The sequence below is a fragment of the Schistosoma haematobium genome, chromosome 1, assembly GCF_000699445.3.
Source record: "Schistosoma haematobium chromosome 1, whole genome shotgun sequence".
NCBI classification, from domain to species: domain Eukaryota; kingdom Metazoa; phylum Platyhelminthes; class Trematoda; order Strigeidida; family Schistosomatidae; genus Schistosoma; species Schistosoma haematobium.
This window is the reverse complement of record NC_067196.1, coordinates 91,464,413-91,491,551: the sequence shown is the minus strand read 5'-3', so window position 1 is coordinate 91,491,551 and position 27,139 is coordinate 91,464,413. Positions and strand designations below refer to the sequence as shown.

The following is a 27,139-nucleotide window of genomic DNA, read 5'->3' as shown; positions in this document are numbered from 1 at the left end:
TTATTTCATCTAGTAGTACCACTGTCTCCGACCCCACCCCCAAACATGAACATACACCAAAATACGGATAAGGATAATGGAATGGACAGAAGAATTTTTGTTGTTGTTGTTGTTGTTGTTACTGTTTCAATGGTTGTCAAATAAAACCAGTTTACCAGGAAATAAATAGTTAAAACTCTATAAAAATTAAAGTGACCGGTAAATTCAAAAAGATTCTTTATTACAACATATTAGTTACATTGATTGTTTTGAATCTTTTCATTGATTGGCATATGTGTATCGTATACAGATTGCTTCAATATTGCCTTATGTCACAAGTAATATAAGTAGAAATGATTGGTGGTGTTAGCGATGGAGAATTCAAGACTTGTACTTCGTCCTATTTTGAACTGGTCAATTGAATGTATCTAGATACCATAGTGAATGTTCACCTCGAAAATTGGATCCAATACTTTTCATTTTAAACGTTATCATGTTATCCACTTAGTTACTAAGTCCAGATAGCCATTGGACATTTGCCAAGAGAGACTGATCAATTGTAACTGTAAACATCAATACAAAGATTCAAACAACCGATACAAATTAATTTAATTATGGATCAATTTCCTTCCTTTTTATTTCATTCATGCACTCACTCACTCACTCAAACATTTATGTTTACTCGTAAATTCTACTCCAATTCACGTAGACATACAAATATAGACACAAAGATCATATTTATGGTATATATATATATATACAAGTTTGTGCATGTCTAATACCTATGCACGTACTGCAGAACACTTTGATTTAGTCTGTCTACAGTTTAAAAACAGATACATCTGGTATCTAGGCCAAGAAGTTGGTAATGGATTATAAAACACTACCAGAAAGAAAAATATACATATATATATCACATTAAAATTGCGCTCTATAGGTAATCCAATTATTTTGTTCTCATTTTAGACTATTGATGAAAAATAGTTTGTATGTATGTATGTATGTATGTGTATTTATATGTAGAGATGCATGTGTGTATGGTTACGTGTGTATGTCTATATTGTATACAATGGCAATATAGACAGAAACTAATTTCTAGACAATCTGTTGTTACGTAACTAGACTAATTATTAGAAAAAGATACTAAGATCACATTAATAGACAATTCTTTATGTGACCGAAATTACACATATTTGTCGGGACTTTTTTCTTTACAATTGTATAACATAGAAATGATCATTGAAACTACTATTATTATACCAAAGTTAGTTAGTCCTAGATTTAGGACATACAACAGTATGGTAATACTTTCTTCTTCTTTTTTTGTTCTCTTCTATTTCAAATGATGAGTGATTATTATTGGATAGCAATTGATCATTATAGATTCAATCATCAAATGACAGATTCACAAGTTAAAATGATTTGAAAAAATGATGATATCACAGAACCATGTTGAATTAGTCAAAGAAGCAACAAAAAGAGAAATGTATATTCAAACAATGATCAATAATCTTCAATAAGAAAATATATATATATGGAGTTTTATTCTCTGAACTGGATGGTTTGATTATGAAACTTTCATTATTCTTCGGAATAATATCATCATTAGTACAAACGTCAAGTCGAAGTGATGTGTTCGAACTTCACCATATGTGCACGTATATGTAACACTACCTTTAATACATTGAATAGAAAAAGAAAAAGAAAAGAGAAAAGAGAAAAAGTATAGTTTACTTGAATCATTATGTAACAAATGATCATTATATAAATATCACTGTAACATGTCCTACACATTTCCTTAATCAAGGTCATACCATACATAGATAAACAATAATTAGACAAAATATCACTATGGTAAAATCAATCTTTTATTCATTATGTTCAGAAATAACTGAAATGTTATGGACTAGACTAATTTAAGTAATCAAATTCATTAATTGAGTAATATATATATATATATATATATATATATATATATATATATATATATAAGAAACAAAAACGGGTGTCCTGGATTCCATCATTAGCTACTATCCATCTTTACTTATTATGCTTATGACTTAAGGTAATATCGAAGCAATCCATATAGGATGTATATATTACCAATAAGAGATTGGTCAATTACAGTCCTAAAAACAACACTATGTGAATTTATATTTTCATAATGTTTGTTAGTTCAATCGAATATGTTTTTTCTAATAAAAGAAAAGAAAAAGAACAAAAAAAATCGATCTAATTCAGATCTAGATATTGTCATTGATGAAGGAATGATAAACAGTAAGTTTCATTATATAAATATGTTGATAGATAATAAGTAGTATTTATGTAAATGATTTCATAAACTTAATATTAATTACTTGCTTACGTCTGTTACTTCTTGTGAAAGAGCATAGGCCGCTCATCAACATTCTTCATCGAACTTTGTCATAGACAATCTTTTTCAGATCTGATTCTATTTCTCGACGTAATGTGTTCTTTAGTCTTCTTCTTTTACACTTCCTTTCAGGATTACAAGTTAGGGCTTACCTCATGATGCAGACTGATCAACTTACTATGATGAATAATATAGAATAAAATAAAGAAATGGTCATAAATGCTCAAACTTATCGATTTTTGATCTACATTATTTTGATAGACATAAACTATCTTATTGATAGTTTATATAATTGTTATAGTTTATGATTGAATATTGTTTATGACTTTTGCCTTGTTCATTATCATGTGATACGATAAGCAATTAGAATGTCGACTTTATATGACGTTGGCATTATGCCAAACAAATGATGCGTTAACCAGTACAAGCAACCTGGGGTCATTTCTGAGTAGTTATTGATATCTTTCGTCTAGTTCTGCTCGGTTGAGCCTAGAACACAATCACAGCTTTTATTGTATCAATCATATATTTCAGACATACATGGTTTATAGACAAACAACCCAAATCGCATCATACCAAGAGTTATGTAATAAGAATACATATGTAATATCAGTTCATAAATAGGTCCTAGCAGTGACCATTCATTTATCATTAGTTAGAATATAAGAGAGATCCTAAGTGATATATAGCCCCCAAATGCCCTAGTGTGGCCGAGAGTAGGGAGAGTCCACTCTCCCTCTCGAAATGCTCTCACATGGCCACGCGTATATAGCCTCTGCCAGCGAAGTCCTACTCACTGCCTTCTCGTGGCACTACTGTTGTTTACGAAAATGAGAGGACGAAAAGTGAATGTCCGGCGCTTTAACCGGATCCCAAACCAAATCAATGGTGCACATGAGCTCCAGTATCTTGCGGGAGCAAATGGCGTATGAACCAATCGTTGGTCACCGGCTTCCATAGGACTGCATCTCCTCACGATGCTCCACTGCCTTGTGGGTCAGACCTTCAGGTCGAAGGCTCGGGGAGTGGCCCCCTAAGAAAACCACCTGTTTCGGTTTGGGCACCCGGGCAGTATCCCAGCCCTCACACATATCAAATGAGATTTGTGTGGCGCATATGTAGTTGGTGCCTCCTTGTACCAATATCTATGTGTTAAAATAAAATAAGTGATATAAATCAATAATTAAATGAATTTATGTAATAACCTAAAATGTTTTGTAGAGAAACTATTTTAGGCTTGTAACAGCTTAGATCATTAGAAAATCCAAACCTTTTTTTGTGTGCACTTGACAACAATTTGTTTCAGTCTTAAATCTGCTCTGGTAAACTTATGGATAAATCTGTTTCCTGAACTAATTCCCTCTACATTACAGATTAAATATATTTAATTGTGATTATCAAGATGGTGGAGAAGATTTGTAAATCAGTTGCATGATTTTGATGATGTTGAACTCCATCAAAATTGTGATTATCAGTGGAACCTAGGAAACGTATTCTACTCTGGATTCCACTGCTGATATTCATACTGAGACTTGGATTTAATACACTGAACCAAAATCATCCACCTGAGCTACAAATCTCCACACTGAACTTCAAAAGCCAACCCTGTATTACCTAATCACTATGTCTAAATATATATTTCTATGTTATAGACAATAGTTACGTATGACAGTTATTAACTGATCAATGACTTACCTTTAGCACTAATGTGATACATATATATAATTTTCATATTATATCACACATTGATCTTAGTTAAATAACCATTGAAAACTAGAAACCGCTGAACATATGCTTAGTCCTATTATAAGACTACTCAACAGTGAGAACGTGCAATTTATCCGAGGATCGAACCCAGGACATTTGTGTCTCAATACTAGAACTTAACTCCTAGATCACTGGATCAACATCCTTTGGTTTTGTATTTAAGTAAGTTAATTAGTTCACCAATTATTCTACCTTTTGATAACTATTCATTAGTAGGGTAGATTATGTGTTTTGCATCATAAATACTCAATACTCGTTCACTATTAGATACATAGGGGATATTTATTTCATTATTACACAATTAATATCTTGAAAAAAGAATTGATTATTTCCCTGAACTATTTCCCAGCTCATACTGTAGTATGAAATCAATGAATAATATTGATTTTAACTGAATGATCTTAGATTTTAATTTGGTAACAGTCAATGTGTAACACTGAGGTTAAGGATAGTATATAAGATGGAAGAGTTTAGTTATTACCTGTCAGTTTGAAAGATGTTTGTATTAAATCAGACTTCGTTTTGACTGAATTAAACAGTATAATCATAATCAGTAGTTTGAACATTCATAGAATGATATAAACCTAAAACGTATTGATCATAAATATTATTCCTAATTTTACATTCCTCTATCTTCCTCAATTTCTATTTCCCATCTACTAAGTTCTCCATTTCGTACCGTTACTGCTACATTGGTGTTTAGACTTGCCTATCCTGATGACAGAATCAAACTTTGTCGAGTGAAACACTTGATCTCTTGTATCCTACTATATCACATAGATTGACTGGAGAAAAATGGAACTGAAAGCAATTAAGTAAGGCGTGATGATGAAATAATTCTCCCGACTGTACAGGGAAGTGATATCAATCAGTCGTTTCTCTAAAACACAAGCATAGTCAATGGTGCTGCCATCTCCCCTCAGTGAAAGAAGAAAATTAAAAAGGATGGGATCCAAAAATAGTATGTCTCACCTCGCCCCACAGATTTCTGTCACTGAGAGTAATGCCTTGTTGGTACGGAGCTAATACATTCCGAACACTTCACTGAAAGATAATATGTGACCAACCTCAAGTAGTTGTCCTTTATTCTCTATAATCATACTCCTAGACTGTTCAGAACAGCATTCAACATCACCTTTGATTAACTGACTAACTTTTCACATTAATATTTTGCTAATTTCATTCTTATCTTTTCACAATATTTTGTTGGTTTTCTCTTTGAATGTGTGTTGGTATGTAGTTTATCAAATAATTTCTGTCATAATTAGATGATTTTAACAGATGTGGGGGAACCTTGGAAACTGTTTTACAGGATCAAATCACAGAAACTATGTTTGATGTGTATTTATTCATTATTTTTGTTGATGGAATTTTGATATCCTCTTCACTATAAGCTTCTATTTGACACAATAACTGTAGCAAGATCATTTGTCCGTCCGTAAATTACAGTTGATTAACTATAAACCTGTTACTCTGTTTGATAACATAAATTTCTTGTTGTGTATTTTTGAGATTCAGTATTTACGGTATCTGGTAGTTCGACTGATTGTTATAAATTTCAAGAATAAAGATAGTACAGATTAGTGAAAGTTGTTTACTCTTCCTAATGTACTGATTGGTGGATCATGGAACTGATAGAATGTCTTAGCAAGTGCAAAAACTGTGTAGGCAGGCTAATAGTGGCTAAAGCATTGTGTAGCGATGGGATTTACTGCGTTTACCACTCCATTAATATCACACGTCTCATCAACTTTACTGGGCTTCTGACTGAAATAATCGTGGAACCGATTCAGGATGCTTATACTAACTCACGTCAGTTGTAGAGTAGTTGAGATATCTATCTCACAAACAAAGGATGACTATCCTACACATCAGTTATTTCTATTCTACTTTATGTCTGTGGAAGTTAGCCCTTATGAAAAAAGGATATTCGTAGATTATGAGTGTTTGATCACAGATGCCTATGAAGCATTGCTTGCGTGTCTGGAGACCAAAGAATGAGTAATGTTGAAGTGAGATACAGAATACTAAGTAATTATAACAAATCAGTTAGTGAATATCCATCGACTGAAGTGTTTATGTACTGGATATGTATTACGTATGGTCAAAGATAGTCTACCTTGACATATGACGTTTGTTGGTGCACTAGTGGGCTGCGAAAAATGTAGGATGCCAAAACTAAAATGTAGATTTATACTATGAAGTCATTAAGAGGTGAATTTAAATGTGTCCGTATGAGCAGATTAACGATTTGGAGTCCGCGTAGTTTGTTTTTAGTCAAGATCGATGACTAAACATGAAATGGCCTAAAACTTGTCGGAATGATCTACACAATACATTTATTCTTTATCTCAAAAACAAATACTTTTTTTTAACCATGAATTTCACTTTTTCTTCTCAAATCTTACTGCTTACTCACAATTTTTTTGTTCTACTACCACTTATATTGTTACTACTCTGAAATTTGTCTTGATCATTTCTTTTCTCTGTTTTATTGTAGTGTGTAAATTTGGAACGATGCACATTTTGTACTAGGTTGTATTTTGTTAACGATCGACTAATTGAACCAGAAATATTGCATACCAAAGTAAACAGGATTCCAAGGTTAAGAACTACTTTGATGGTTTGTGAGCTCATAATTACTTGAATTATTCGCATAAAGATGATAATTAAAATAACCCATAGTGTCATTGAATAAGAAAAAAGATAATTCAGCGAAGAACATTTTCTTTTCGACGAAATCGTTCCCTTAAACTGCACATTCGTATATATAGTTATATGGAAAATATATATCTATAGGAGGATAGAAAAGACCACTAAGCCGGCATCCAATGGTGTTAATGTCTAACTTCAACCAATCCACAAAGTTGTGCCACCGTTAACCATTGTTTTCAGTGAGCTCATATCTAACAACAGACCTGGTTGAACTCCACTGGCAACGGCTTCTCACTAGGACTCCAGGAGTATCTCTTGAAGTCAGTCAGTAGTGAGCAGATGATTACTATCAGAAGGGGTTTTGTGGAGATTTTAGAAATTTCACTGATTGAAATCATGAGTCAACTGAAGCTAGACCACCATGGAAAACCTGGAAGCGCTGAATGGCCGTCTCATCCTAGTATGGGACTTTTCTGCAGTGCGCGTCCATGATCCCGCACCCCGCGAGATTCGAACACAGGACCTATCAGTCTCGCGCCAGGTGCTTAACCAACTAGACCACTGAGCCGACTAGATATTAAATGAGGATACGCACTAATCAAGGGGTGAGGAAGAAAATAATTTATGGGTCAGATAATAGTCTAATTGAAAAATATAAAGAAAAACGACAAACAAACTGAATAGTAATCGCAATAGTTGAGATCATGAGTTAATTGAAGCTAGACCACAGTTGATTAAATGTTCCTGTAAAGAACTAGTGATTGTTTTACATTCTCTTTTTAAAAGCCGCTGCTTTTAGTCTTACCGCTCTTCAACCGACCTGTCTGGCATAGTAGAACCTTGAGGAACGGTTTTTCTAGCCAGTATAGCTCGCTTGGTTCACCACGTCACGGTAGTAATAACGGTCGGGATCAGGCAGTCGTGGCCCTAATTTTACAGGTTTATACCACCTACTTACTTACGCCTATTACTCCTTTTAGTCTGACGAAAAGAAAGTCATGTTTCTCGCATTTAAATCTTATTCACAGTAAAATTCACCAAACGATTCTCAAGGATTTTTGGAGCATCCTTTTAAATACATTACCTTCTAGCTGTTCTAAATAGACGTACGAGATAACATGATTAGGGTAATAAGGATAAATTATTGCTTACCCCTAATAAATGTGCCTTTTTGATGGTCTCTCTTTTGATATACGTCCTTTTTAATGTGCTTCCTTTTCCTACCGCCTTTTTGCTTGCGGTCTTTTGAATGAATAATTTTTTCTATATCTCCTTCTAGTATGACTTTCTAAATTTACTAATAAATAGTTTTATTACCATTTAAGACATAACCGGCTCGAAATCCTCTATTGTCAATTTATAATCCAGACTCATTAAAACCATAAATTCTGCATATATTACCTGATGTACTTACTTACTTACGCCTATTACTCCCAATGGAACATAGGCCGCCGACCTGCATTCTACAACCCACACTGTCCCACTCTGACTTCCTTTCTAGTTTTATCCAATTCTTGTTCATTCGTCTCATGTCTGTACCCATTTCTCAAAGTAATGTGTTCTTTGGTCTTTTTCTTCTCCTCATTTGGTCTTGAGGATTCGTTGTGTGGGTTTGCCTTGTGACGCAGTTGAGTGCTTTCCTCAATATGTGTCCTATCCACTTCCAGCACTTCTTCCTGATTTCCTCCTCCACTGGAATCTGGTTTTCTGTACCTTAATTATTTGACATCTTTATTGTATGCATATAGCAAAATTGTTATTGCAATATAATCGTACGTTCTCATGTATTATTATTATTACTATTATTATTATTATTATTATTATTATTATCATTATTATTATTATTATTATTATTATTATTATTATTATTATTATTCTTATTATTATTATTATTATTATTAGACATGTCCTACTTTGTACTACGGAAGAAGTCCTATTCATTTCGAAACAAATAATTCATACGTTTAATGTTATTCTTGAGTGACATGACTGAAAATCGTTTGCAACGTACCAGGTGCATCCACTCTTTGTGTTCTCCCAAATTTTAATCTTCTGACTTCTCCATGTTCCTTTTCTTTTTCTCTTTCCAAATGTATTTCACTGGATTATACTCCTTGAATAACATGTTCAAACCCTAATCCTTCCGATTACTACTTATACTTTTACTACCTCTACCACTATGGGATTTGAGTCGACAATTGTATTTCGGTGCTAATGTGGTATGGCAACTTGAACTGATGTACGTACGTACGAAGTCCTACGTTGTTGCTGACTGACTGACTTATTCAGTCATTCACTCTTTTATTCTCCTTTAAATTTAGTAGAAATACATATTTGTGCAGTTTTTAACTGTAGCAAGTATTGATTTCATTATTCGTTGTGTTTGCTTTTTGTTGTTGTTGTTGTTGGTAGTCAATGCATCAATTTGTTTTACATTTTTTGGCTCTGGATATTCCATTGTGTATTGTCAAGCTGGTTGGAATACAGTCATAATTCATGTGTTTCATGCTATGATTTCTCATGAATTTTTCACTTTATTTATACTTGAGTATTAAACAAAAGTATTTTTACAGGATTTATCATGCGATGTAAAATGAAAGTTTTTTTGTTTTGTTTTTGAATTTTGCGGCGAAAGAATGAAAGTCGTTTTCTCAATTCTGATTGGCTCATCCAATTATTATCGTTACATTGATTACATGAACTGAATAGTACATTTTAAAGTGTCAGATTCAAATTCATTAACTAACTGTGATATGAGAACAACTTCAAGTAATTGTTGCTTGAGCACTGATATCACCTTATCAAACCGTCCAGACCACACCAAACTCAGTCTTCTTTTCCTGGCAACTAAAGAAGTATGATCTTTCCTTGAAATGAGTAACATGCAAGTAGTAATTCTCATCATACACGTTCATACTGAGACTCGAACCCAATAACTTCCACTTCAAACGATAATGTCTAATGCGCTGAGCTACTGAGTTCAGATATTATAAGCTTCTGAAGATGCGCTAACGAGAATGGAGATTGCCTTAATACAGTTCTTAACCTCAAAAATAGGAAAAAAGACAAAACCTTATAAATAATGTTACAAAAGTCTCAACCATATAATTATTAGCTATTCATCATCGATAGAATAGTCATCCTTTGTTTGCAAGACAGACATCTTGACTACTCTACAAGTGATGTGAGTTAGTATAAACCAATCAAGCATCTTGAATCAGTCTCGAGCCCAGTAGGGTTGATGAGATTTCCCCTGTAAGTAATATGGTGGACGCTCTTGTTAATATCACTCTCCATCATTAGTTGATATTTGTTTTTAAAAAAAACATATTAGTAATAATAATGAAACTTAAACTTTCTGCTCGACTTGAATTCATATCGTTCATTGTTAGTGTCAGAGAAGTTAGTAATCCGTATTATAGTGACTGAGTGACCTTGTTTGTGATTGAGATACACTAACTGAATAGTTACTAAAATTTTATTTGTCTATTCACACATGTTGATCGTATTCTATCGGACAAATCGGAATATGCACTTTAGTTCAAGGAACTTGATATTGTGTATGCTTTAAGTTGTTATCAAGTATTTTGAGGTGATCTTCATAATCTCCTTGTATCCAAATCTGTTCTTGTTGACTTATATCGGCCTAATATATCTATTCTTCTAAAAGGATTAATGTTCTTACTTTGTGCGTGGAGGACAGCTGACAGATGCATTCCAAGTAAGGACCGGAGTCAGACAAGGCTGTCTACTCTCTCCCTTCATCTTTCTTCTGGTGGTCGACTGGATTATGAAGACCTCGACATCTGAGGAAAAACATGGCATACAATGGACAGCTCAGAATCAATTAGACGATTTGGACTTCGCAGATGACCTAGCCCTCTTATCGCATACACATGAACAAATGCAGATAAAGACAGCCAGTGTAGCAGCAGTCTCTGCATCAGTAGGCTTCAGCATACACAAAGGAAAAACCAAGGTCCTCAAATTCAAAATGAAGAACAGCAATCTAATCACTCTTGATGGCGAAAGTCTTGAAGATGTAGAATCCTTCACATACCTAGGAAGCATCATCGATGAACAAGGAGGTTCAGATGCAGACGTAAAGGCGAGGATTGGTAAAGCAAGGACAGCATTCTTACAGTTGAAGAACATATGGAACTCAAAACAACTTTCAACCAATATCAAAGTCAGGACCTTCAATACGAACGTCAAGGCAGTTCTACTGTACAGAGCTGAAACTTGGAGAACTACAACAACCACAATCAAGAAAGTACAAGTATTTATAAATAGCTGTCTACGCAAGATACTCAACATCCATTGGCCGGATGCCATCAGCAACAGCCTTCTGTGGGAGAGAACAAACCAGCTTCCAACTGAAGAGGAAATTAGGAAAAGACGATGGAAATGAATAGGACTTACATTACGCAAATCGTCAAACTGTATCACGAGACAAGCCCTAACTTGGAATCGTGAAGGGAAGTGGAAAAGCGGAAGGCCAAAGAACACATTAAGTCGGGAAATAGAAACAGATGTGAAAAGGATGAATAATAACTGGAAGGAGCTGGAAAGGATTTCGCAGGATAGGGTTGGATGGGGAATGCTGGTGGGCGGTCTGTGCTCCTCCACAAGGAGTAACAGGCATAAGCAAAGTAAGTGATGTCCCTGCTTTGTACAACTGGATATCATGCAACTATCAATACAAACTGATAAATTTCTACTTTTTGCAACATCAAATGATGTTAACTACAAGTCTTGGATAAAATTAAACGAAAATCCTATGAAACTTCTGAACGTCGAATATATAAGCATATAAACCCATTTACTCATTCAGTCATGAAATCACCTACTTTCTTACTAATACAGACAATATTGATTTTAAAAGAGAAGTCAACTATGTTGTCATGTTGTTCCAATTATAATGTGCATACTTATACAAATCTATATTTTGAATTCACCCTTTTTTTGTAACTAAATGATCCAATTTTACGACATTCAACGATGTCCAGAATGTAGGACAATAGGTTTTTATATTTTCATCCTACAAAAGTACTCCTATACGCGTATGTGTATAGATTTTAAAAAAATACCTGATTGTATTTGATAATGTATTATCCTATGGATTAGCCATAGTGATTAGCAGTGTGTACGTGTGTGTGTATGTATGTACGTATGTATGTATGTACGTATGTATGTATGTACGTATGTATGTATGTACGTATGTATGTTATATATAACTGAACGACCATTAATTTAGACTCTTTATGGTTGTGTGTATATGTTTGTATGTGTATATATATAGATTGATTATAATTTTATTTGACAAATAATGACACTGGTTCAAACTGTGTAAAACTGATGATGATTCTTTTTGGGGGGGGAATGCACAATTCGATGTGTGTAACTTAAGTGATAGAATTCTCATAATGATCTGAAAGAATGTTACATATTTACAGTGAATGATTTGAGTGAGTTTTGAAAATACTAGACAAATACAATCAATAAAACAAACTGATTGTATAACTTTTCAATTATTGTGTATGTGACCAATTTTATGTATTTGATTATTGGTGTTGTATACGTTTACCATTTTAGATGGTTGAATATAAGGTGCATCATGATACCGATTATTGAATGACATCACCAATATTGTCTGATCATGTAATAGTGACCAATATCACTATTATTTAGTCATTTAAGATTGATTGAATTCAGTTGATCAAATTATCTTATGAGAAGTAGTTTAAATGATTTGAGGTGTTAGGTAGTCCGCAGGAGACATGGACAAATATTTCGTAGAAGTTGGAACTCGTTATAAAGGCGTACCTTCAATCTGAAAGGAACCTATGCTCGTTGGTAGATTCGAATCTGTGTCACCCAAATTTGTATTCTGAGATATTTCTACCAAGCACTAAACCCCTGGAGATTGCAGGTATGCCTTCCTAATAGGCACTAACTGGTACGAAACCCCAGATTCACGGTTCCCGTCCATAACATCCAACTATCTAACATCATGATATAAAAATAAATGGAAAGAACACTAGGCATGGTTAGAATAGGGCATAGAATCCGTTAATGAAGTTACAAACTTTTCGTTTGGACTTCGCCTAAAAATGATGACCTATATTTTAACATAGAGTAATATAACTATTAGACTTATCGCTGTAGAAAAGTTGTATTTAGTTCAGTTTTGTCTTATTCTCATAGTTCACAATTATCGATCTAATTTATTCTGTTTTATTGATATCACGAACAGATCAAAGACCATCATTGAAAAGTTGGAAGCCTTGAACAGTCGTTTCATCCATGTATTAGACTCCTCAGAAGCGTATATATACGGCCCTATAAGCAAGGGCTGGACCAAGGACCCTCGATTACTCGCGCAAACGCTTAACCTCTTGACCACAAGGCTTAATTCAGTGACTCCGTAATGCTGACCAATCGTGTTCGACCGTCTTCAGTAGGTACCTTCCTCACACCCGACACAGTGTAGCTTCTCTGATCAGGGTTTTTCACTAAAACTCCAAAATATTTCCTTTTGAAGCTAGTCATTAGTGAGTACATGATCGTTGTTAGCATAGTCTTACATAGGTGGACAAGTTTGACTTCAATTCCACTTTTATTACATTACCATTGTCACCATTATAATTTCTATTGTCATTTCCTCTCTAACTATCTTATCAATTTCTTTTCTTTATGTATTGTAACTTGGCCCGATATAAATTTTTGTCAGACTGTATGTTGATATCGATCGACTGGATGACCAATAGCCAATAAGCTTTCATTAGCGTTTGTATCCAGTCCAATATTATATGTAATAATCATAATATCCAACTATTTATCACATTCTATCAGCATATTCCATGATTTCTTCTATACTTTCGACTAAGCAATCACATTTAGTAGTCGTGACATAACTTACTAGTTTTAAATAAACTGATGTTTGCTGGTAAAATAAGTTTACGACCTTTGAGAATTAGATCATCAATTTTTTTTACGTGAACCAGGCAACTTTCATATACGCAAAGATGGATAGTGGTTAGCAGTAGAATCCAGTTTGACGCTAGTTTCATCCTATTTGGGACTCGTCAGCTGAATATACCTGCATCTCAGAGTTGATGTTCACTCTGGGACTCGCACCCAGTACGTTCGCATCAAACTCCATCGCATTATCCACTTAGCTAGTGAGTCTCGATAGCCACCTGCTTGTGCAATAGGTGAAGACATATTCACTTGGTGTTGTTTACTTGTGTCTTCCCAATTTTATTTAGGATGGCCATTGATCAGCCTCTTGTTAGCACATCCGACTGACGAGTCCCAAACGGGACGAAACGTGCGTCAAAGTGGATTCCACTGTTAGCCACTATCCATCTTTGCTTATACAGCTTGGGAATTAAGGCAATATCGAGACGTTCCGCACAGGATGCACATATGCCAACAAGATACAAGTAAAACAACACCAAGTGAATATAACTTTCATGATATTCACACTTCTATTAATTCGAAAAGCAAAAATACAGTGGTTTGTAAAATTCTACTTGGAATTCATTATGTATGATGATTTACTAAATAATCGTTTAAATTATTGTAATTTAGTTGGTGAATATACTAAACTTATCCTACGTAAATTCAAAGTTCATTGGAATAGATCGTTGATTTAATTATTAAAAGGATATTTGACACTTTGTTTGTCGATCGTAGGTTCAAACCCTGTTCTACCTACTTCATTTTTGGGTATTTAGTTAGACTAGTTAGTTTACAAATAAACAGTGTAGCTTGAAACCAAGTACATTAACCCATAAATAATTGATAATATACATAGATGATCAGTTTTTTAGTAATTAAACAGAGTTGATAATTGAACGAACCCCCACAAAACTCATTCAAGAGTTGGCTTGTAGTGAACAAGAACATCAATGGGAACAATCGAATGTATTTAACACAAAATTACAGGACAAATAGTAGATGCTTAATTTGCAAAATGTCCACCAATTGTCTCATAGTGACTCAGACTTCATTGTTCTTGCATTTTCATACAAATTGCATTCTGTTTCCATTCTTAACTGTTCGATCCTCTTGTTTCTCTGATGCCAGACCTTCTGTTCACGACTAACATCATCTACTACTTATGTCAATATAAGTAGCACACACCACAGGCTGACTAAACACTCTACTAAGTATTTAGCATTATTAATGAGGTTTCCAGAGGTCAGAAGTTATCCATGAACCTAAAAATAAGGTTGCTTTCTGTACATCGACAAAACTTAAAGTGAAACATCCATTCTTATTTTAAATGTTTCTCCACAGTTTTGTATCTAACAATACGATAATTCCAGTAACCTAGATGCGACTAGGAAGTTAGTGTCGAACGCCTGAATGTCAGTCATACTACTTATGTCACACCAATCGAGATTGGAAAACTTGGCATCAGAAGGCTGGGATGATCGAATCGAAGAGAACGAGAACAGAGAGTAATTGCTATGGCAATGAGATAATTGATGGAGGATTTGCAAATGAAGTACTGAACGTATGGTTTTCACATTTGATGAAAGAACTCTGTGATTTCACATCAAAATATGATTTGGTTGTCCACAACTGAGTCTTCATCCATTCCAACACTAATTGTTAGATAATCTTATTAACGCAATCAGTTCCAAACACGAATTGATACTAACTGAAGATCTAGTGATAAACAATTAGCATTGGATAGCCGTTTCGTCGTAGCATGAGAATCCGCGGGAGTGTTTATCCATCCGTCTGTTCGTCAATTAGTCAGTCGTCAGGCTAAATCCCTGGATAGTTGAGATAGTAATAGTATCAGTAGTAATAGGAAAGTTTAGGTATTGAAGGTACGATTCAAAAAGAAAATATAAATTAGTGAAACAAAAAGACAAAACGTCATGAGGAATTCAGAAGCTCAGGATTTGGGGGAAGACAAATATTGGATGAATCTGAGTCATTCCAAACGATTTTGAGCCATTTCATTCAGAGACTATAAGCTTTAGTTACGATAATCACATCAGAAAACATCACCTGTCGAGGTAGGTTGCGGCTGACCATACGAGACAAATGTCCTCATCACCTCACTTGATGAATATTTACTACCTCATTATGCGATTCTCCATGGTTTCCCAGTGCCCTATTCCTAACCTAGACATTGGTTACTTCGTGGTCCCAAAATACATGATTACTATTTCAAAGTCTTATGATCGAATACTGATAAACTAAAAATATCCCATATTCTTAATGGCCATGTTTCACATCCACAAAGTGGAACGGAGCAAACTGCTGCGCAGTAAACTCTCCCTTTAGTTTGGACAGTGAACCCAGGACATTTAGGTATGATCATAATTTAGTTACCCTGAAAAAATAGCTACTAAACAGATCTCGAATGAGATGGTGAACGAATAACATTTATACAGTACGACAAAGCTGATATCTTTAGGTGTACTAGGCCAAGATGACAGATCTATTGATGAGGCTGTAAGGTTTAATAGATTGACTTAAATAAGATATGTAACACATATTCCTAACCAAATCTTCCCTCGATCACTTATATTTGCTGATATAGGAATCGGTTGAAGCTGGGATCCAGGATCATTTTACGAAGTCACTAAGAACTGCGTCGTTGAGGTACACGTGTTACCATGTCACAGGATCTGCCAGAACAGACTAGAATGAATTCACTCTGTATTTTCGCTCATATCTTGAGTTTTAAAATCATCTCATACTTTGTTTGCTTCAAGAATTCATCCCTTCCTTTCTGATCATATTGTCACACTCATAATGTTTCCTTCTACTACCACCAGTACTGTTAATTGTCTGACAACATTTATCTTGATAATTTCTTCTCCATGTATTAATGTAGTGTGGTAAGTTGAACTGATAGATATACCTTCGAGGCTCTAAGATGTATATGACTAATTAACTGATCATAAACTTTAGTTCAATATTTTTCTGCTGACGATATCCAATCACCTAAAGTTACACTGTGATAATTTAAACCAATTCATATAAGTGCCATTAATTCTTTTCAATACTTAATTAGACATTCCTGAAACCCTCTTCTCAAGAATAACTAATTCAAATATGCTCAGTTTGTGTAGTTAGAAGAGAAATTATTGATGTAGATTTCTGTACTACATTCATGTATATCTAACCACCGTCTACCTTGACACACATTGTTTTTTAATGATATAAAAAGTTAATTGGCCATCAAGACGATACGTATAATCAATCCATGGAGTATAATAGGCCGTGTAAATAAATGAAAACCAGTTAACTCGTAATGATTGTAATCGATATCTGAAGACGTCGAATGACAGACATATAATTGATCACAATGGCACAGAGCTGTTCAATTTTTATTCACGAATCATATTGTCTACGTCTAATTTTTCCTCCTGCTACTACTCAGATTGTCAATACTCTTACATTTTCTTTGATAATTTCATCTCACTGTACTGATATTATGTATGAGGCAATTTGAATGGATTTATATACACATAAAGTCTTTTTCTATTGCTTATTACCGTGTTTATTAAATGACCTATAATCAACTAGTGTTTCATATTAGCTTACAATATACCGACTGTAGCTTATTTGATATGTCTCAGGCTAAATTTTGAGTGTATGAACATAAATATTAAAGGAATAATGATTGGTTTGAGTGCTATTCAAATATGTTCTCAATTTGTCCATGGTCAAACTTTTTATTTCAACCAAAATAAATATTTAATTGGTGATAAATAACAGGTTATTTGGTTAGTTGAATACCATGGTAACCATTTACTTTTGATTGTATGTAAAATTTTAATGATATTTAGGATTTAAAGAAATCATGGCGAGACTCTAATTGATGGACGAGCCAGTCAGAGGCATTTTAGATATTTCAAGGTTACGGCGCCAACTTCAGTGCTTAATGCTAACGTACAATCGGTTCACAGGGAATTTTGTACAAAACGTGATAACTGAGCGGCTATAACAAATAAAACGGTGGGACTATAATTTGTGGACGGATCAATCAGGTATAAGATAATAGATCTCGGATTTTAACGCGAAAGCCTTTCATCCATTTGGCTAAATCAATTTCTGGCATCATAGCCGATGTCAGTTCGTGATGAAAACCCCATATATAATTCTTAACTAAGGCAAATTACGACAATTATTGCGAACTGGATAATAAAAGCACCAGTCACACCAGCTGCAGTCAGGTACTACAATATATACGGATGATTGGAGAGCGTACAGACTCCTACATAGTCTTGGTTATGTGCATCATGTTGTTGTCCACAAGAAGCCTTTTGTGCACTCAACAATCGGAGTGCACATAAACAATATTGAAGCTATGTGGTCGAGGCTGAAAGAGTTTTTGAGACTTTATCATGGCTCCAGAGGCCGACTATTCTGTAGCTATATGGATGATTTTCTTCTACTGCATGAATTACGATTTTAGAACCTCTGAACCTCTTTCTAACCTTGACAAGTTTTTGAACCACGTATAAGAAGTGTATCCAGTTTATTTTCTTGGTTTTGTATAACATATTTTTACTCTATACTGACTGTTTGCTGATTGGCTCAAGGTTGCTTAAGATTCTTTCAAAGGTTGTCCATAAATTAGAGTCCCGCCGAAATGATTTATTCATAAACTTAAGGTGCATGTTCCGTTACTGTTCTGTTGTCACATGTCGCATAGTTCATAAAGGTGAGCATCTCCAACTAAGCTGTTGTCAATATCATTTAGTTCTTCCGAATTTATTTGAACAAATCTTCCTATCATAATCTCTACAAGGCTGCTATTGCTTGTTGCTCATTTGAAGAAATCCAGGAGTTGACTATACATTTTGGTAGTTTCTCGGCTAAGAAAGGCAAAACAAATTGGTATTGTTATGAAACTCATGTCGAGTACAATAATTTGATAAAGAGATATGTATTCGTAGTTTGCTTTATAGGTTACATCCAAACTGAAAACATCAAGATAATGATCCATCGAGTTCCTTTGATCCGTCGTTACGAATAAACAATAGTTCAACTAGTTACCTTTATTCAGTTTATATTTACATCATCCTTCGAGTGACATTATATGACTTCTGGAATTTTCATAATTTTCTTCATCACATTCATTTACATAATGACATTGTTTATCCGGAAGATTTGCCTAAAAAAGTTTCATAAATCACATTAAACACATCCTGTGGATACAGACTCTATCTAAATAAGGGGTATACATAATGCACCACATTAAATCCAGCAGTGTCTGGAATTAGTAGAGGCCTGAGGGATTCGTACTTCGACCTCATTGGCTCCCACATCCACAAATTAATATGATAAGACAGTGCATTAGATTCATGGTCATAGTACACGTTTCAACAAATTAAAGTCCAGTATCCATCTATCTCCTTGGAAGATATAAATGCTGGATAAATTCATTTTGAGGAAGCACTGGGCGAAACACCTCCATAAGATTACTACTCCTACCTCCTTTTTTAGGGATGATTGAGTTTTATTCTGGCAGCTTCAAAACCAATTTGATAACATACAAGCTTAAAGTGTGCTTTCTGTTTCCAATGGAGTTGAGAAGTATGAATGGGTAAAAGTTATCCAGCGAAAACAGAAACAGTGTATTCAGAAATAAATTCCCTGTGACTGTGACGACGTCCGAACTTGACCACTGGTGGGATCACGTGTACACACTGCTGAGTAGTCCCATACCAAGACGAGAGTACTGTGTCAATGCTCCTTGCTTTTCAATGATGTTCCAACTGAAATCAATCTGCGACGCATATGGTCTGGAAATAATAGTTAGGCAAAGGTTTTTACCAGTCAGTATTTTCTACCTGTAGTCAATCACTATAGTTTCTTTTACCAGTTTAGCTGTTGCAACTGTGTTTTTACATTGTCTCATAAATAACGTGTCTTATTCCAAATATGGTTGTCTCTCATTTTATTGAAGGGTAGATATAAAGGAAGATAGGTCAAGAATTTCAATGTCACTATATGAGTTTTTCAGTAATTAATGTGACAATAATATATAAGCCTGTTGTAATCGAGTGTGTATTCCTTCAAGTAACATTCATATCTATTCAGTTTAAGCAAACATGGAACATACAGACCAGTTACGATATTTGAGAAGTTGGTAAATAGTTTACCCAAACCACTGACCAGTGTGTTACTCCGAGTTGGAAGCTGTTCATATTGCTCACTCACAACTGAGAACGCAATCCAATTTAAGGAACTTGATGTCCCCTATGGATTGCAACGCATTTAGACTATATAGCGTGTTAAAATCTCAGTGGTTCATCTTTTCTACTTCAGTTGATTCGTCTGTTCATTGATAATTAATTTCTATACATGAGCATTATGAGGTTCTTAAGTTAAATTGTGATCTGTCAAGTTAAGTTGGATGGGAGTCGAACAGTCACTCATCGAACTTGTGAATGAGTAAACGAAAAATGAGTGAGTGAGACCGTGATTCATTGGTATTACTGTTTATGGGAGTTGTACGATATCAGAGACTGCCTGAATGGAAAAAAGGAGTTGATTGTATTCCATCTCCAATTATAATTTATATACTGTGAGTTAGATCGCTTGTGCAACTATCGATGTGCACTTCTGATGATCGCAAGGTTAGATGATAAACTGTCTAACCAGTCACATACCGAATGACTCAGTGGTAACATTTTGAACCTGAAAGTGGGGGATGCGAGTTCGAATCCACCAGAGAGCACTGACTCTCACAAGATTGTAGGTGTACACGGCTGATGAGTTTCAAGTAGAATGAAAGATAAGTCTATGGTTTCCTGCCGACCACTTCCAACCACTAGACATGAAAATATAGTGGATACGATGTCGAATCACTTAGAGTACTGGCTACTTTACAACTCGAACAATAAAATTCAATTTAGTTCGACTTCTAATTAGAACTCGTAGAGAACTTAAATAATCTTACGAGTTTTGTACAGATTTTTTTCGAATGTATATCAGAGTCTTGTAAATAATGTTAATCATACTATTCAAAAACTGGGTTTGGATTTAACCTGTTGTTCACATTCAAGACTGGATATGTATGTGTATATGTACGCTGTGAAATGATACCTTGACATACTTTCGGATCACAAGTTGTAGGATATTTGGTATGTGGTTAGAAGTGAAGTCTAAAACCTGTGTTTCTCACTATGTAAAAATCATTAGATTACTAATATATTCATACACGTTTAACAAGTTTTGACTTTCTGAAATTAGTTGTTTAATGCATAACATGTTGAAGTTTAAAGTGACAGGTGCTGGATTTGAATGTCAATATGGATATCAACACCATGGCTCAGGTTCATTCATATGACGACTCCTATATAGGATGAAATACACGTCCTGGTTTTGACTGTCTACCACATTTCAAACAAACTAGTTTTTTTATTGAAAACCTCAAGTGATATAAATTAGACCACCATTGAAAACTTGGAAGCAATGGACGGACTTTTCGACCTAGTATGGGACTCCCTAGTAGTGCGCATTCACGATCCCACACGTGGGACTCAAACCCAGGGCCCTTGGTCTCGTACGCGAATGCTTAAGCTCTAGACCACTGATCCGGTGTCCAACGGTGTTGATGTCTAACTTCATTCGATCCATGACCTTGGATGACCCTTCGTCCATTGTCCGATAGGGATAACTGTCTCCACTGAACACGGATTGGACTCCATTGGTCACGGCTGCTCACCAGAACTTCAGGAAATTCATCTTGAAGCTAGTCACCAGTGAACACATGATTATTATCAAGATTTGGATTTGTGGGTGTTGTTTTAATTTTAATAGTTGAATTCATGATTCATTCTAAGCTAAGTTAGACATCCTCACCATTCGATGCCGGATCAGTGGTCTAGAGGTTGGGTATTCGCGCATTAGGCCAAAGGTCCTGGGCTTGAGTCCCTCGTGTGAGACGAGTTCCATACTAGGACGAAACGGCAGTCCATTGCTTCGAGGTTCTCAATAATGATCTAGCTTAAATTGACTCATGGATTCAACTATTATAATTACTACAATCTCCACAAATCCCCATTCTGATAAATGATAATCGTAAAACAATGATAGTTCGAACAATAATTGTTCGGACGAAACTATCGTAAATGAGTTATGTAATATCTATAACAAATTTAGTAAAAAATGATTTTTTTTGCTAAATTTATCAATGAGAACACATAATGATGAACGATGATGACGAAACCAAAGTCCTGGATTCCATTTTTAGTCACTACTCAGAAGTAACAAATTAATTGTTCTTCCCCTGTTTTCTAGCCAAGATAAGTCAATAATAGTTTTGTGATTGGATTTACTGGCAATTGAGTTGGAATTGCTTAATTTTGTTTTAACCACTAGTTCATGGACGTAGACGCCCAACTTCGAGACCAACAGTCTGGATTCCGTAAGGATCGAACGTGTACCGAACGAATCGCAACTCTACGGATCATTGTGGAATAATCAATTGAATGGAATTCATCACTCAACATCAACTTCATTGACTACGAAAAGGCATTTGATAGCGTGGACAGAACAACACTACGGAAGCTTCTTCGATACTACGGCGCGCCGCAGAAGATAGTCAATATCATACAGAACTCATATGATGGAGTAAACTGCAAAATTGTGCATGCAGGACAATTGACAGACTTGTTCGAGATAAAGACCGGTGTCAGGAAAGGTTGCTTACTCTCACCCTTTCTCTTTCTCCTGGTGACCGACTGGATCATGAAGACGTCAACATATGAAGGGAAACGTGGGATACAGTGGACATCTAGGATGTGGATGGACGATCTAGACTTCGCAGATGATCTGGCTCTTCTATCGCACACACAACAACAAATGCAGGAGGAGACGACCAGTGTGGCAGCAGCCTCAGCAGCAGCAGCAGCAGCAGCAGTAGGTCTCAATATGCACAAAGGGAAAAGCAAGATTCTCCGATACAACACAGAATGCACCAATCCAATCACACTTGACGGAGAAGATTTGGAAGATGCAAAAACCTTTACATATTTGGGCAGCATCATTGATGAACATGATGGATCTGATGCGGATGTGAAAGCGTGGATCGGAAAAACAAGAGCAGCACATCTACAACTGAAGGACATCTGGAACTCAAAGCAACTCTCTGTCAACCAACACTAAGGTCAGGATTTTCAATACAAATGTCAAGACAGTTCTACTGTATGGGGCAGAAACCTGGACAACCACGAAAGCCATCATCCAGAAGATACAGGTGTTTATTAACAGTTGTCTATGTAAAATACTTCGGATCCGTTGACCAGACACTATTAGCAACAACCAACTGTGGGAAAGAACAAACCAGATCCCAGCGGAGGAAGAAATTAGGAAGAAGCACTGGAAGTGGATGGGACACACATTGAGAGAAGCACTCAACTGCGTCACAAGACAAGCCCTCACACGGACTCCTCAAGGCGAAAGGAAAAGAGGAACACCAAAGAACACATTACGGCGAGAAATGGAGATAGACATGAGAGAAATGAACAAGAATTGGATGGAACTAGAAAAGAAGGCCCAGGACAGAGTGGGTTGTAGAATACTGGTCGGCGGTCTATGCACCATTAGGAGTAACAGGCGTAAGTAAGTAAGTCATGAGTTCGAACCACAAATGCCTAGATATATATACAGTAGAAATTGAGTACATACTCTCAAATTGGGTCTCGTCTACTTGAAATAGTCACCGCAAACTGCTTAACTAAATGCTACTTATTGTAGGATTACAAATGAACTATTCCAAGATAGATTGTGCCTTAGAAGATGTGTTATAATCTTTGAGGTGGATGGTTGAATTATGTGACACATTTAATGTCGCTTCAGACGACACTATCAGCAGGATATTACCATCCAACTTAGATGATACATCCCTTCCATCTCATAGCTGTGTTTATAGAGTAGTTCATTTAAATTACGGGTTAGTATCGACCGTTGAGCCATATTACAGATTGGCTAAATACGAGAAATATTCTTCATAGTTTATATCACAAATTGACTATAGTTAGACAGTCATTGAATACCAAGAAGCAATGGATACCAATGAGACTGGAAAAATAGTTACACAATATCGTGATTTGATTGAAGTTTAGAAATTCGGACTGAATGTTTCGAACAGTCATTGATACACTGAGTGACCTAAATATACTAAATTCGATTCGCAGTGGGATGTGGCTTCACATTTAATGACGAAAATGATATCTGGTGTTTTTTTTTTGGTTTTTAATCGTTGTTTAACTTAGGTTAGCTTGTTATGTAAACTGTGACACTCGGCAATCTCTATAAACCGCTTACAGTCACAGAAGTATCAATTTTTGTATACCAATACAGTAGCTTAGACAACATGTACTCACCACAAAGATTTAAGGATCATAGATACATAGTATTTGTGATCATACTGTTTCGGAGTTGTCTTAATTAATTAATTATTTTCAGTTCAAGATTGTGGAGATTGTTGAGTATTATTTAAATCATGAACTGATGAACAGTAGAGCATCATTGAAAGCCTAGAAGCTCTGTACGGCCGTCTCGTCTTAGTATAGACTCCTCAGCAGTGCTCATCCACAACTCCAGGTATGACAAATTGAACCCAGGACATTTTGTTTTGTATGAGAACACTTAAATTGTAGATCACTAGGTTGGCATCCGACAGTGTCGTTGTCTAACTTCAGTCGATCCTCGACATTGGGCGACCACCTTCCATTGTCTTCGGTGGTCAACTGCCTCACATCTGACATGGTTGAATTCTATTTATCTGGGTTTCTCACTAGAATTGCAGAAATTTCCTCTCAAAGCTAGTCACTAGTGAGCGAATGATAGTTGTAAGTACGGAGTTGTAGAGATTGTTGACTTTGGTTGAAATCCTGCACCGACCTAAGCTAGATATTAACACCGTAATATGCCGACTCGGTGGTCTAGAGTTTAGGTGTCCTCACACAAGACAAAATGTCCTGGGTTCAATTTGCCACGTTTGGAGACGTAGATGCACAGTGCTGAGGAGTCCAGACTAAGACGAAACGGCCGTCCAGAGCTTCCAGGCTTTCAATGCTGTCTTAACTTTCATCGGTTCATAATATCAAATAATGAATTATATCCGTCAACCCTATATGCATATTCACTTCCGATCACCTATTTTAAAATTGTACAATTATTGTGAATGGCTGTTTTTATTCTAATGAAGCGGTGTTATCTATGTAAATTCTATATGATAACTTGCATAATTAAACGGAGAAAGTCCAAGCACAAGCTGAATACATAGAAGCAAACAAGCAAGTGAAGAGGAGCATTAGAGCCGACAGGAAGAAATACGTGGAAGAATTAGCAACGACGGCAGAAAAAGCTGCTAGAGAAGGAAATATGAAACAGCTTCACGATACAACGAAGAAACCATCAGGGAAATACAGTAAACCAGAGAGGCCGGTCAAAGACAAAGAAGGCAAGCCAATCACTGAAATTCAACAACAGCGAAACAGATGGGTAGAATACTTCGAGGAACTCCTGAATAGGCCGGCTCCAATGAATCCACCGAACATCGAAGCAGCACACACAGATCTTCCTATAGATGTCAACCCACCAACGACGGAAGAAATTAGAATGGCCGTCAGACAAATCAAGAACGGGAAAGCAGCAGGACCCGACAACATACCAGCTGAAGCACTGAAATCAGACGTCGAAGTAACCACAAGCATGCTTTACCCTCTATTCAAAAAGATTTGGGAGGAGGAACAAGTGCCAATGGACTGGAAAGAAGGACACCTCATCAAGATTCCAAAGAAAGGAGATCTGAGCAAATGTGAAAACTACAGAGGCATTACACTACTGTCAATACCAGGAAAAGTCTTCAACAGGGTGTTGCTGAACCGGATGAAGGATGCAGTAGATGCCCAACTTCGAGATCAACAAGCTGGATTCCGTAAGGATCGGTCGTGCACAGACCAAATTGCAACACTACGGATCATCGTCGAACAATCAGTTGAGTGGAACTCGTCACTATACATCAACTTCATTGATTATGAAAAGGCATTCGACAGTGTAGATAGGAGGACATTATGGAAACTTCTTCGACACTACGGAGTTCCTGAGAAGATTGTCAATATTATCCGGAACTCATACGACGGACTACAGTGCAAAGTAGTGCATGGAGGACAGCTGACAGATGCATTCCAAGTAAGGACCGGAGTCAGACAAGGCTGTTTACTCTCTCCCTTCCTCTTTCTTCTGGTGGTCGACTGGATTATGAAGACCTCGACATCTGAAGGAAAACACGGAATACAATGGACAGCTCAGAACCAATTAGACGATCTGGACTTCGCAGATGACCTAGCCCTCCTATCACGTACACGTGAACAGATTCAGATAAATACAGCCAATGTAGCAGCAGTCTCTGCATCAGTAGGCCTCAGCATACACAAAGGGAAAACCAAGGTCCTCAAATTCAAAGTGGAGAACAGCAATCCAATCACCCTTGATGGCGAAACTCTGGAAGATGTAGAATCCTTCACATATCTGGGAAGCATCGTCGATAGACATGGAGGTTCAGATGCAGACGTAAAGGCGAGGATTGGCAAAGCAAGGGCCGCATTCCTACAATTGAAGAACATATGGAACTCAAAACAACTTTCAACCAATATCAAAGTGAGAATCTTCAATACGAACGTCAGGGCAATTCTACTGTACAGAGCTGAAACTTGGAGAACTACAACAACCACAATCAAGAAAGTACAAGTATTTATAAATAGCTGTCTACGCAAGATACTCAACATCCATTGGCCGGATACCATCAGCAATAGCCTTCTGTGGGAGAGAACAAACCAACTTCCAGCTGAAGAGGAAATTAGGACAAGACGATGGAAATGGATAGGACATACATTACGCAAATCGTCAAACTGCATCACGAGGCAAGCTCTAACTTGGAATCCTGAAGGGAAGCGGAAAAGAGGAAGGCCAAAGAACACATTACGTCGGATAATAGAAGCAGATATGAAAAGGATGAATTACAACTGGAAGGAGCTGGAAAGGATTGCCCAGGACAGGGTTGGATGGAGAATGCTGGTGAGTGGCCTATGCTCCTTCACGAGGAGTAACAGGTGTAAGTAATAATTAAACGGGCCATGTTAGGTTATGTAGAACGAAGTCGGAAAAAAATTAAGGGTTGTGGTCAAACGAGGATGTAACATTAGTCTATTAAGTAATTTATTATTGAAATGTCGGTAGGTCCATACTACTTGGTTAGAATCTGAGTGATAACCACAATGATTGTTTGAAAGAGTCAGATAATATGGCTCAGAACCAGTAATGGTACTGTAGATCAAGTCATTTGTTTTCATAGTCTACATCTTA

At 36.1% G+C, this 27,139-nt stretch overlaps 1 protein-coding gene across 1 annotated transcript; it reads left to right on the top strand.

Moving 5' to 3' along the window:
• The first annotated feature begins 757 nt into the window (after positions 1–757).
• On the top strand, positions 758–25,220 carry MS3_00002461 (uncharacterized protein). The gene is made up of 2 exons (XM_051210062.1): positions 758–916; positions 964–25,220. The coding sequence occupies exon 2, from the start codon at positions 10,566–10,568 to the stop codon at positions 11,184–11,186; it is 621 nt and encodes a 206-aa protein (XP_051075551.1). The 5' UTR covers positions 758–916; positions 964–10,565; the 3' UTR covers positions 11,187–25,220.
• Positions 25,221–27,139: the final 1,919 nt, after the last annotated feature.